The sequence below is a fragment of the Episyrphus balteatus genome, chromosome 3 (genome assembly GCF_945859705.1).
Source record: "Episyrphus balteatus chromosome 3, idEpiBalt1.1, whole genome shotgun sequence".
Classification (NCBI taxonomy): domain Eukaryota; kingdom Metazoa; phylum Arthropoda; class Insecta; order Diptera; family Syrphidae; genus Episyrphus; species Episyrphus balteatus.
In genome coordinates, this window is record NC_079136.1 from 55,222,898 (window position 1) to 55,235,791 (window position 12,894).

At 32.5% G+C, this 12,894-nt stretch overlaps 3 protein-coding genes and 2 non-coding genes across 5 annotated transcripts; 1 reads left to right on the plus strand and 4 right to left on the minus strand.

Annotated features, from left to right (window-relative positions):
* Positions 1-1,031: 1,031 nt before the first annotated feature.
* LOC129917423 (U6 spliceosomal RNA) lies at positions 1,032-1,138 on the minus strand. Its single transcript, XR_008772780.1, has one exon. It is a non-coding gene; the product is annotated as a U6 spliceosomal RNA (small nuclear RNA).
* Positions 1,139-1,705: 567 nt separating this feature from the next.
* On the minus strand, positions 1,706-3,384 carry LOC129916096 (phenylalanine--tRNA ligase alpha subunit). The gene is made up of 2 exons (XM_055995877.1): positions 1,998-3,384; positions 1,706-1,938 (listed from the first exon to the last, which is right to left on the minus strand). The coding sequence occupies exons 1-2, from the start codon at positions 3,282-3,284 to the stop codon at positions 1,738-1,740; spliced, it is 1,488 nt and encodes a 495-aa protein (XP_055851852.1). The 5' UTR covers positions 3,285-3,384; the 3' UTR covers positions 1,706-1,737.
* A 1,347-nt stretch (positions 3,385-4,731) lies between these two features.
* LOC129914611 (transmembrane and ubiquitin-like domain-containing protein 1) lies at positions 4,732-9,003 on the plus strand. The gene is made up of 5 exons (XM_055993944.1): positions 4,732-4,864; positions 5,209-6,136; positions 6,346-6,542; positions 8,360-8,537; positions 8,631-9,003. The coding sequence occupies exons 2-5, from the start codon at positions 5,286-5,288 to the stop codon at positions 8,758-8,760; spliced, it is 1,356 nt and encodes a 451-aa protein (XP_055849919.1). The 5' UTR covers positions 4,732-4,864; positions 5,209-5,285; the 3' UTR covers positions 8,761-9,003.
* A 268-nt stretch (positions 9,004-9,271) lies between these two features.
* On the minus strand, positions 9,272-12,825 carry LOC129914612 (TM2 domain-containing protein almondex). Its single transcript, XM_055993945.1, has 6 exons — positions 12,586-12,825; positions 12,435-12,520; positions 12,225-12,371; positions 12,053-12,165; positions 11,853-11,996; positions 9,272-9,473 (listed from the first exon to the last, which is right to left on the minus strand). The coding sequence occupies exons 1-6, from the start codon at positions 12,677-12,679 to the stop codon at positions 9,338-9,340; spliced, it is 720 nt and encodes a 239-aa protein (XP_055849920.1). The 5' UTR covers positions 12,680-12,825; the 3' UTR covers positions 9,272-9,337.
* On the minus strand, positions 10,777-10,883 carry LOC129917424 (U6 spliceosomal RNA). The gene has a single exon (XR_008772781.1). It is a non-coding gene; the product is annotated as a U6 spliceosomal RNA (small nuclear RNA).
* Positions 12,826-12,894: the final 69 nt, after the last annotated feature.

Consider the following 12,894-nt stretch of genomic DNA (forward strand, 5'->3'; position numbering starts at 1 on the left):
GATATCGAACTACCATTTGGTAGCTATACATAGAATATTTTCCGAGAATTTGAAAAGGAAAATGGATGAATGTATTGGATGTGCTATTTCTGAATTTCAACTTTGACAGCATATTAACCGTTTTTGCAGTCAGGAAAATGACGTCAAAGTGCAGTTAATCAGCAATGTTACCTTTTCGACCTATTTTAAAGTGGACAATATTTTTAACAAATTGTAAGACCATTCAATTTTTTGTAAGATCAAAGTTTTGGGGTACGAGGACCGCAAATTTAAAAAGTGTATATATATCAAATTACTCTTTTTATGAACCTCTGTGTTTGATTTGATGAAATTTTATGAAAATGCTATTTAGGGCAAGTATCTATTGGTTTCGTATCAAACAAAATTTCCAATTTTTAACATTTCAACCATTACAATTATGGAGAACCCAAAACAATTATTTTCGTCATGACGTTCGTCGGTCTGTACATGAAGCCGCAGCCTAAACGGGTGGACGGAATTTAGACTGAGAGACCAGAGACTTGCAAAGAGACTGAGAGGCATGGACGGACGAACAATACTTGCGAGGTGATTTTTAGACAAAATAAAATCATTTTGCTTACAGACAAATATATCAAGGATATAATACATTTTATAATCGCAAAAACCGTCGTCTTCGATTTGCCAAATTTAGATTCCAGAATCAGCTAAAAGAGGTAGTGGGTATTTACCCGTATCTATGAACATATCTACCATTAATCCTAAATTTCGTCATCACTAATTTTTTGTTAATATTTTTGTTTCCAAAATTATTAACACTGGTCTAAATTGTCGGGATTTTTTGTAACATCTCCAAATTTTTACATCTACGGTAGGTTCTTGAAAAATTCGTTATCTCTTACAAAACCCCCATAATAAAAAGACAAGCACTTTGCTTAACCTGGGTCATTCATTAGTTATTTCATTACAATCAAAACTCCACTCAATCGATGTCATAAAATTACCGTCATTCCAAAAATAAATAATTTAATTTTTAAGCAAAATGTTCACAAAAAAATGTGGAACGCTTCACGATTTTGCGTGTCATCCTTGCGCAGGGGCCATGCTAATCTTCTCTGTATCGTTCCAATTTTAGTATATGTTCTGCCGAAGCAAGAACGATGTTACTACTCTACAAGTTATACTTATTTGTCACCAACTCAAACAAAATACTGTGAATTGTATAAATAGCAAATATTCTACCAAACATATTTGTCATATCTAATACACAAACCATTAATCAATAAACAGATAAAATTCATTCCAATAAGAAATTTAAAAAATAAAAGAAAAATGTAACCGCCATTTCGTTCAAACCAAATAGGATTGGATTAATTTTTTTTATTGATTTTATTTGTGTTTGATGTTGTTGTGTTTGATATTTGCACACTTGTGGACAAAAGGAATTTGACTACTGTGAAAATGCCCCAATCTGGTGAATTGAATAAATTTTCATTCATCTTTAAGTTATAAAAGTTGTTATGCCTGTTGGGACTAGAGATATGAGAACTTTGTTACCAATTTTAGACAAAAGCCTTTTATCGGTGACTTCAATAGTGTTTCTAGACACACCCATTGAAGGTTATTCCGAGTAAATAAAAATACATACATATGTTTCATTACACTTCGAAGAGAACTTGAAAAAAAAACGAAATGAAATCCATTAATTTATTTTATTTATTTTTTTAATTTAAAATGCTCGCATCAAACAAAAAAAATTTAACGCTCCAATCGACAAATAGGTCCTTCTTCGACCATCTTCAAATCAACCTTTGGTCCAACTAGATCACGAATATTATTAATTCCATATTTAATCATGGTTGGTCGCTCCAGCGACAAACCCCATGCAATAACATTCACATTTGGCGGTAGTCCCATCGGAAGCAACATTTCTGGTCGAAAGATTCCAGAGTTTCCAACCTAAAACGAGATCAAAATAAGGATTTTATTTAATCATAAACACAAGTGCCATATCTTACCTCAATCCACTTATCCAAACCAGGATGAAAACAAAATATCTCCATACTCGGTTCAGTATATGGATTATAAGCAGGCTTAAATTCCAACTTGGTGATACCCAACTTCCGGAAGAACTCATACAAAGTTCCAATTAAATCACCCAGTGTCAGACCAACATCAGCAATTACACCTTCGACTTGCTGAAACTCAGCCAAATGAGTAGCATCCAGAGTTTCATTACGGAAAACCCTATCAATACTAAAGTATTTGGCTGGCTTGAATCCACCTGGTTGATTGGCCAATTTATAAAGCATCCTCGCACTCACCGCGGTCGTGTGAGTACGCAGAAGGTTCTTTTGAGCTTCTTCAAGCTTCCAATCATAGCCATAGCCTTGGGAACCATATCCCCCCTCGGAATGTACTTTCTTTACACGTTGTAAATAATCTTGGGGAAATTTATAACTCTTGGATGGGTAATTAATGAAAAAGGTATCATGAGCATCACGAGCTGGATGCTGTTGAGGCTGAAAGAGAGCATCAAAGTTCCAGAACGACGATTCAACGTAGTTATTTGTGGGCATTTCAGAGAAGCCCATTTCAAGAAAGATCTGACGGAATTCAGTGCGAACTTTGAGCAGAGGATGCAAGTGACCACGTGTTGGTGGAGCACCCAAAGCATCAAAGTTGTATGCTTTGAATTTCAAATCTTTCCATAGCCCAGAAGCAAGCATTTCTACAGTCAAATCGGTTTCAAGTTTTGTCAGAGTTAATGAATACTCTGGACCTTTGCTTAAAATGAAACTCTTTGTGGTAACTTCTTGAAGAAGTTTCCTCTTTTTATATTCAGAAACGACATTTGCCGCCAAGTCACTATTGCCATTTGCAACAGCTTTTAAATTTTGCATGACTAAATCTTCAATTTTGTCAACCTTCTTTTTAACTAAAGGAGGAGTGACTGACTTGTCAACAAAAATCCAACCTTGGGACATGGCTTTGCTGAAGCCAACTTTAGCATTTGGAGATGATTTCATCAATTCCGCTTGAGCAATGCCCTCAGATGGGACAGCATTATAAACTGCAGCTTCATGACTACCATTGGCAGCTACTTCAATACCCTCACCTGTAAGTTCTAATGATTTTCTAGATGTTGGTTCAGCAAGAACAAGTTCGCCATGAGCTTGAATACTTTTCAAAGCGCCAATGATTTTTTGATGATCTTCACCGAATATTGGAACTAAATCGAGAGTGTCAACTTTGTCGGAGACGTTCAAGTGTTGAAGGATTCTTTCGGTTAGATCGGGATGCATTTTGATTGTTAAATTTATCAGAAATCACAACGTGATGCAAAAACCGAAAAGTTTGAGCAAATCGTACCGTACTCGTGGATTTTTGTTTTTTTCTGCAGATTTCCGAAATGTCACTTTTTTGACAAATGACAGTTCGGACTTTCGGAGTTAAAAAGTTCTGTTTGATTTGGAATTAAGTGACGTAACGGTGTAGAACGTTAACGTTCTAGTGTGACATAACGTAACGTAATGTTATCTAATCGGGGTTTAATTGGTAAAAAAATCTAATTTATCTTCCTTCTATCAGATTTTTAATCCTTTTGACTTCAATTAACCGTTCAGAAATGCACTTTTTTTAATGATTGAATAGATTAACAAATTAATTAGCTTTGACAAACAACGTTGCTGACAGCGTTTTCCTATGAAAAAAACATCGATTTTCAGGTGTAGGATTTTTTTCATAAAAACACATTTTCAGCCGTGTTTCGTCTTTTTGGAATTTTTGCAAAAAGTGCTCTTTGTAGTTAAGACTTAATTCTTGATCAAGTTTTGACAACCAAACTGACTTGAAAATGAAACAATTCGTAGAAAAACCATGATTTGTTAATCAAGGTTAATCAACGTAAATAATAGCCTGTTTTCACTAGAGCCCAAATGAGATGATGTCGCAAATTATCTCATTTCGAATGTCAAATCGTATAGAAAAAAAAAATTAAATTTGAAATTTGGACTGACCTAAATTGCGAAATTATCTCATTTGAGCTGTAGTGAAAACAGGCTTTAAAAGTGGCTTGTATGAGAAGAAGGATATCTTATTTTTACCGGCCGGTGGTCTAGATACAGGAGACATACAACGGTGTAAACTCCGGGTAAATCTGGTCCATTGGTAAATCTGGTAAACAAACTGTCAAATCATACGAAATTTCGATTTATTTACCACTTTTTTACCAGGTTTAGGGGCCAGTTATAGCTATCATTGGTTTTCATCATTGAAACCAATCATTGGAATTTTCATGACAGGTCGTTTATCGCCGATAAATTTTATCTGACAGAAATGTATCAGTGAAATATGTTTGAAATTGAAACACAAATCCGTGGAACGATTCGTTTCAATTTTCGTTGTTATGAATCAGCTGTTCATGGAAATGAATATCCGTCCGTGAAAAAGAAAAACACATTTATAGCAAAAAATAACTATTCAATTGAACAGATTGAAAAAAAAACGCTGATGTCGGCCTCAAAGTTTTTATGCAAAAACACTGTAGGCAACCGCTTTCCATTTCCGATTGGGGTAGCTTTTAAACGTTCCAATAAAAAAAAAGTTCAGATCAAGAAAATAAAGAAAGTTCTGTGCATTTTGTTTTTCACAACGTAACGTAACGTATATTTTCTTCATCCACATTCTGTTTCCACCTTCTGTCAAAAACAAACCTTCAAAATTAAAATCAAACAGACCCATCCATTCTTTCCACAAAAAAAAATTGAAGTTTTTTTTTCTGTGTTGAAATAAAAATAATTGCAAAAATTTTGCTTCATCAAAACACTTTTATTTTATATATTTTGTTCGAAATTTATGCTTTAAAAAGAATATTCACATAAAAGTAATTATCAAAATTTTATTTTTTAAATTCTTCTCTCCTTTTTTTTATTAAATTTTCGCAACCATCTGTATTTATAAATTTTTTTATTTTTTAATTTTGTTCTTGATTTTCTTTTATTTGATATCAAAAAATGTGTGATATCTTGTGATGTTTTTGTATATAATTTTAATGCGCTCCAATTAGAATTTGTATCGTTTATAATGCCTTGAACTTGTTTTTTTCTTATTTGAACAAAATCACACACGTCATTTTTTTTATAATTTCAATTGATTTCTAGTTGGTGTCTCTTTTTCTTATTTTGTTGAGCCCCTTCTCTTATCAGATCTTTTTTCCAATTTTCACAGAAATCAGAAAAAAAAAAACAAAATTTGTTGTGTACAACGTCTGTGTTGATTGTTGGGGTTGTGGCGATAAGTAAATCATGAGACTTTTCTTCGAAGAGCTGCTCATTGGATTTGAATTGAAGAATTTCCTAATCGCACTTGCTGTATTGTTTATTGTTTACTTAGCCTGGGAATCGACCTATGTCCGTGATTATCGTGTCCAACCGAATGCTGTTTTGATAATCGAAAACAATCGTCGTTTACTTGTTGATATTGGTGGTAGTAGTGCACTAAACAGTGGCGATTTAAGACCACGCACTGATTGGACATTAGAACCTGTTGTCCCTGATGCAAGTACGTCGTCGTCTGTTAGACCTGAAACTAGTACTGAAAATAACACTACCACTAGCAATAATATAGCACAATCTGAGGGGACAAATAGTGTCCAACAAATACCTGAACCTCCACCTTCACTCGAAGTGGTTATTGAAGAAGTTCATGATTTGGCTAGTGTGCGACAGCAATTAAACGAAAACGTTTATCGTACTTTAGAGTCTTTTGAGGAAGGTATTAGTGAATTATTAGAAGACAATAGTGGCCCTCAAGAGGTTATTGCAGCTATGGACACTTCGGAAGGTTTGAGAAGAAGACGACTTGGCTTTGAACAAATTGAAGCCGAAGTTGCTGCATCGAGCTCATCGACACAAGCAGCAAGTGTTGATGGAGGTGGTGGTGATTCGACTGATTCTCCAGTGAATCCCGAAATAAGCTCAAATGAGAAGAAATCCGAGCCGGTTGGGAATGTCGAAGTAGGTGAAGATTGCTTGGCTAAAAAGGAATCTACACCCGCAGAAAAAAATGACGAATTTAGAATCAAAATTAAGTACTTAAACGATGACATGAAATTGGTTAAAGGAACTCCAAATGAAAATATTGGTGATTTTAAAAAGTAAGATTAATGGGTTGTATGTAATATAATGAGATCGAGTTCTTTTCTCACTTTTGAGAACATTTTCTTGAGATCGACCTCATACAAATGTTCTGAAAAGTGAGAAAAGAGTTCGAGTTCATTATTTGCGACCCAAGAATTGAGATTTTAAAGTATACTTTGGGTTTTTGTTAATAAATTTTCTTTTTTTTTTTTTTTGTGTATTATAGGAGAAATTTCACACTTGAATTGAGTGCTCAGAAATTTGTACGACTAGTGTTCAATGGACACGTACTACAACCTGATTCAAAAACTCTACAAGCATGTGGATTATTTGATAATTGTGTTGTTCATTGTTTGGTACATAATAGAAATCCAAATGCAGCTAATCAAAATCAACAACAACAGACTGGCCGTTCTAGTTTAGGTAAGTAAGAAGAAGTAGAAGTTTTTTAGAAATGTAATTATAAAAAAAAAGTCAGATTTTACGATTAAACAAGTCAACGAACTATTTTTTTGCACCTTAAAAAATATAGCTATAAACAAATTAAATAAGAAAACAACTTTTAACAAAACAATTTTTAGCGGTAATACAAAATTAAAACATAAAAATGTATAAGAGCAGCCAAGTAGATTCTTGAGCGGCTGAGGGGAAACTCTGAGCGGCTCAGCGGAAAACTACGTTATGTTCTAAACAAACAAAAATATTTTAGTTCTTGGCGTAGACTTGGTTTCTTGTGAAAAAAATTTTTGAACTAGTATTTTTAATTTTGTATTAAACATTTAAAAAAATATATTTGCACCGATGGGAATCGAACCTAGAACTCTGGATTGTGAGTCGAATAGTCATCGAATTTTAAGCATTTGCAGAGTTTAAGATACTGCCGTTTAGTAATAAGCCACTTCTCGCTTGAAATTGCCGTTCAGGATTCAGACACTCAGCCCCCCCCCCCCCCCCCCCCAATTCGATTTTTACTCGCTCGAATTTGCGATTTCAAGCGATTAATTGCTCAAGAATGAAGTGGTTTCGGTGAACAGCTTTAAATCGCTAAAAGAAATTTTAACCGAAACCACAATATAGGAAATGTGTGTATATCAAAATCTAAGCGATCATCGCCAACTCCCGCGAAACAGAAGCCATACATCCGTCATAGGGTCATAGACTCGAGACATAGTTTATCCGTGAGAGGTTACCAATTCTGAAAAAAAAATATTTCTATGGAATTAAATTTACAGCAGTCCTGTATTTGTCGCTTTTTTTCTTTAAGTAACCTACTGGAAAGTTTTTAGAGTTTTCATATTTTAAATGAAAATATTGCTCAATTAAATCATTTTGAACAAAATTAGATTTAAAAAAAAACCTAATTACGACTTCAAATATTTGTATTTTAAAACATAAATTTTTACTGTGGCGTACGTGAAACATTTTATATTATAGAAAGAATTTAACGGTTAAATAAATTTGAAGGGTGAAGGGGAAAAACAGCACAAGTCCATTCCAACTCATTTCGAGAAAAACGCTTTTTAAAATTTTGATCTCCATACAACTTAGTACTAAAAGCACAAATTTTATTTATTTTTTCGGCAAGGCTTAAATTATTTTTATAAAAGTAAGGATGCCATCATATAGTGCTTATTAAATACTACAAGACCTCATCATTAGTTTATTTTTGACAAACAGTGGACATGTGCCGTTTTTCCCCTGGACCCTTCAACTAGTGTGAAATTTTTCATTGCGAACAGATTCTGTGATTGTTTTTTCGGGATTCGTGGGAAAGTTATGATACTAATGCAATTTGTGACAAGCCCAATTGCCATACACCCGCCCGTCAACAGCTTAGAAGCTCATTAACCCCATGTTTTGTTGCAATATCGACGAAATATTACAAAAAAAAAAAGGAGTAGCATCAGATTCTTCATGAAAGTTTTATTTATTTTGTTGTTCAAAATAAATAAAATAAAATATTTTATTATATCCAAAAATGAAAAAGTTTTTTATTTTTTGAATTTCCAAACTTTTAACGGTATGTAAATGTACTAGTGTATCAAGTCCATTTTCTCCTATAAAGGAAAATTTTCCGTTTAAGGTATTTATTTTGCTTAATAAGAACAAGTTGGAAAAAAATAGTTTTAAGAACTCGTATTATTGGCTACTGTTTATGCAGAATTTAAAAAGAGATACAAAATTTACTTTTGACCTTCTTACGAGTATTTAAGTTAATAATTCTGTTAAATTTGTTTCAGGTCAAGTAAACACTTCAAATCAACAAAACAACTCTACTGGTGATACTAACCAACCCAACAACGATGTCCCTTTAGTTGGTAACTTTTCAAATCACGAAGCAACCAGTGGTCACCTGGTGATGATGTATGGTGGAATAATACTCGTCACACTATCTTTAATATTTAGCTGGTATTGCAGGTGGGGTTGGGGTTATTACACGCTCTTCTTTTTTGTTTTTTAATTTATATTTTCTTTACTTTTTTTGTCTATTTTTTTTATATTTATTTTCAGAATACAATATCACGTTTTATTTTCCTGGTATTCAACCCTCGTCCTTATCCTTGTCACCATTCTCTTCTCAATACTTGTTCCATTGTTGTTTTTTATTGAAAACAATGAAGTGCAACAACAAACAACTTAAAAATAAAAACAAAATATATATTTAAGTTTTCAATAAAATAAATAAAACAAATTATTCAAAAACCATCAACAAAGGCTTCAATTTGAACAAGCAATATAAAGGCAATGTGAGCACGAAGCCAAGACGAAAATATGGAACAAAAATAGGCAAAAAAGGGGAAACAATTCAAAACATTTCTATTATAGAGTTTCCTCTTAATGAAACTGAATCTGTGACGAATCCAATTCATATATAATTTTTTTTTACAAAAACAACAAAATGAAACACACATGCTTTTAAAAATATACATACATATTTTTTTATATACATATTCTAGAATTATTTTTATTTTTTTCCAAAAGAAAACGTTTATTTTTTTTTTTTTTTGTTTTAAATAGCATAACTAACAACACTCTCAAATCAGTAGGTTTGCTTTTAGTTTTGAATTACCAAGTATATAGAGAGAACGTTCATATAAGTATAGGTGTGTAAATGTATATTATTATATAAAATATCAAAAAAATAAAAATAATATGAGAAAATGAATGAATTTAATCAAAAAAAGTATTTTGTTTTATTTTCATTTAATGGAGTCATCTTAGAGATAGAGTGATCCGTCAGCGGGTCCGAGATAATGAAGTGAAATTAAAAGAACATCAATGATGGTCCATACTCCTAAGCCGCCAAAACTGAATAGTTTTCCAATGCCTTCTGGCCAGTGACCAAGATAAAATCTGAAATAATTCAAAAGCCGTGAAAATCATACCGCTTTGTCAATTTTAAAACAAAAAACACTACCAACCCTATCGTGTGTTTCACCTGAACAAGATTCCACCTAGAAAAACTAAATTTCACTTTTCCCCTATGGCCTAATGTGAATACCGGGCGAAACGTTGTGCACGTTCGGGAAACTCCATGCATTTTGAACTTTATTTACAGGTAATACGACAGTTAATCAACAGGTTTTTTCTCACTTAAATTTTTGTGGCGAAGAAGAAACTAGTTTAGCGAAAACATGTGGATTCCTTTCGGACGAAACTCCCAATAGCTTTTAAAATTCTGGGCAGACAAAAATATTATGTTTTTGAAGTTCGCCGGGCTCACTTAGAAAATGGCGGTTAGCCTCCCGGATTTAACAAGAGTTCTAAGGCCTTCATTCTTCTTACGTCATGAAAAATTTTATGATATTACCTTAAAGGACTCCTAAAATCCAATGAAATTGCATGTAAAATCAAAATCTGGTAAGCTTGTGCAAAATTTCATTTCAAATTCTGCTCGACATTAAGTCGCTGAAGTCTCAAACGCATCATCATACAAAAATCATGTGCTCTTTTTTAAACAATTAAACAAATTCTGTGCTTTGGCGTTTCTTTCTATATAGCCATTATAATACCTTCTGGATTTCTTCTTCTTCAAACAACAAAACCGATTTCAATGATTCCAATCAAAATAAAAAAAGACAAATTTTTCAAAAACCAAAAGGAAATTTTTCCCTTTTCGTCTTTGAAGAACAAGAAAGCCCAGAAGTTATTATAATGGCTCTATGGGAAGAACCGCTAAAGCATATGTAGATTTTGTTTAAAAAGAGCACATCGTCGGTCTCATGAGAAAACCTCGTAACTCCCAAAATCAAAATTTTACAGGAGAGACGAAAGAGTAAACAAACAACAGAGTAGTTGGGAAGAAACGCGCTGTGAAAAATTTGAATTTAAGTCTATTTAGAGTTTTCGGAATGACCCCAAATTTTCTGGGTTGCTTCGCTGACATATTTTCTAAAGAATGGCATTCAAAAGTCATTTTTGAAAAAAAAGTGGAGTTACGAGGTTTTCTTATGAGACCGACGACATGTTTTTTGTATCGAGATTTTAGGTATACTAAACGATTGACACATTATTTTTTAAACATTTCAAAAAGTTATCTTCCTTTGTGCAATATCAAAGGTAGATATACATCTAAAGGTAGATATGCATCTATTAGCAAGTTATTGAATGAATAAGTAAATTGAACTATTTTGTTTCTTTAACAAAATTTTCAGAAAAAAATGTGGAACGCTTCACGATTTTGCGTGTCATCCTTGCGCAGGGGCCATGCTAATCTTCTCTGTATCGTTCCAATTTTAGTATATGTTCTGCCGAAGCAAGAACGAAGTTCATTCTTTAAAAGTTATACTTATTTGAAAATTGTATGAAAAAAAATCTGTGAACTTTATTAATAGAAAAAATTCGTCGTATAGAAAAAATCAAGTAATAAAATCTAAAATCCAACCCACAATGTTCTGATTGGGTAGCTATTCTAATAAGAAATATGTCCCAACTTTGCTAATTAGAAGGTAAATACTTTCAATTAAATGCATTTACATTGGGAACATCAATATATGGCTCTTGTTTTCAAACCGATTGATAAATCTGCGTCATCTTCTCAAATGGGAAATTAATTAATTATTAATTCAACAACGAACGGTATCTGTTGTTTAGCTGAATAGAGTCAAAAGTGAAAAAATACTTTCAACAATGAAACTGACCTGACCTGTTCCGTGACTCAATTTTGAATTTGTTGAAACCAATTAGACAAACAGTAAAACCCGGATAAGTACCTCAATTTAAATGCCTCGTTTTGATAGGCATTAAAGCGGGTAAGGTACTTACAAGAACCCTCTTAAGTGCACATACGCACTTATCTCTATATTTATAAAATAGTTTAAAAAAACCATGTAAAATAATAAAAAAAACGTGTTTGATAGCTAAAAACATTATCTTCACAAACAAAATTATTGAAAGTTTAAATTAGCTAACTAGTTAGTTTCTACCTGTAGTAGAATTTTTGAATTTTAAAGCGCTAGCGCTAAAGCAAACGAAGTTTTTCTTATTGTTGAAACTGGTTTGTAATATGTCCTTAAACGATTTGTATGCAAGTAAATTCGTTTATAAGTATTTGAAATATTAGGTAATTAAGAGGCGAATGTAGTTTAGCGAAAGGTATTTAAAAGATTAGTTCTAAAAAAACAAAGGTACTTATGCGGGTTAGGCACTTAAGCGAGAGGCACGTATCCGGTTTTTACGTACTATGATTTAGAAGTATCTTTTATACTAATTCTCGTCTATCAATTAACTTACCTATCAACACCAAATCCTCCCAGTGTTAAACTAATAATCAAAGCAGTGCTCCATCGGTATCCTTGTGTCCAATTGCACTTGACATTTTTGCTAAATGTTCTAAGTCCCAAGCAGAGAACATCATTGTGAGCTGTACAATTAGTTCTACAAAACAAAATTGTTATTGGTGTAATACATATTTAAAGTGACTATTTTTTTACTTATAAAATTTATCAATGGAATTACAATTTCCCCGCAACAAACACGAATGTTGCCAGTGTTCTGTTTGATAGCAATATCGACAATTCATTTGTCTTGTAAATGTTCTTTCACCCTAGTTTGAATAAATTGGAGATAAGATTTAAGCGACCACTAATTGGATTAGCATCTTACCAAACATTGAACATGAGAAACAGCAGAACATGTTACATTATTGTCTTTTCCATAAATGCACGAGGAATTGTATATGCATTCAATGCATGGAAAAGATAAGCTATTACAGGGTACTCCAATTGGACATGCTGATGTTTCATTTAATTGCTGTTAAAAGGGAACAAGGAACTGTGTCAAGATGAAATATGGAAGTTATCCGTTTTAACTTACATTTTTTCCTATTATAACAGTCATACTATCGATTGTGTTGTTTTTTGTGATTTCAGTTTTTGTGTCAACGTCCATTGTATTAATTGCTTTTATTGTAAATAATTTTGTTAATATAGAATATTTTTGTTTTAAAAAAAGAATCATAACCTACCGGTTTGACTTTGTTTAATTCCTGTTACCACAATTGCAAGTAGCAAAACTACCGCTGATCTTATATTAATTACAATACACTTTCGTTGGAACATTTTTGTTTGTTCTTTTTAACTTAACATTACATTGCTAAAATTGGTAGTTTATTTAAAAACTTAAAAACTTTTATTCAAGAAATTTTTATTGAAATTCTGTTAATAAATATTTGATGCAACTTCATAAAAAAAAACCAAAAAGGTCAAATAAAAATCAGCTGTATGAGAAATGTCAAAATAAATATGCATTTTTTAAGAGATGCCACTTCATTGAA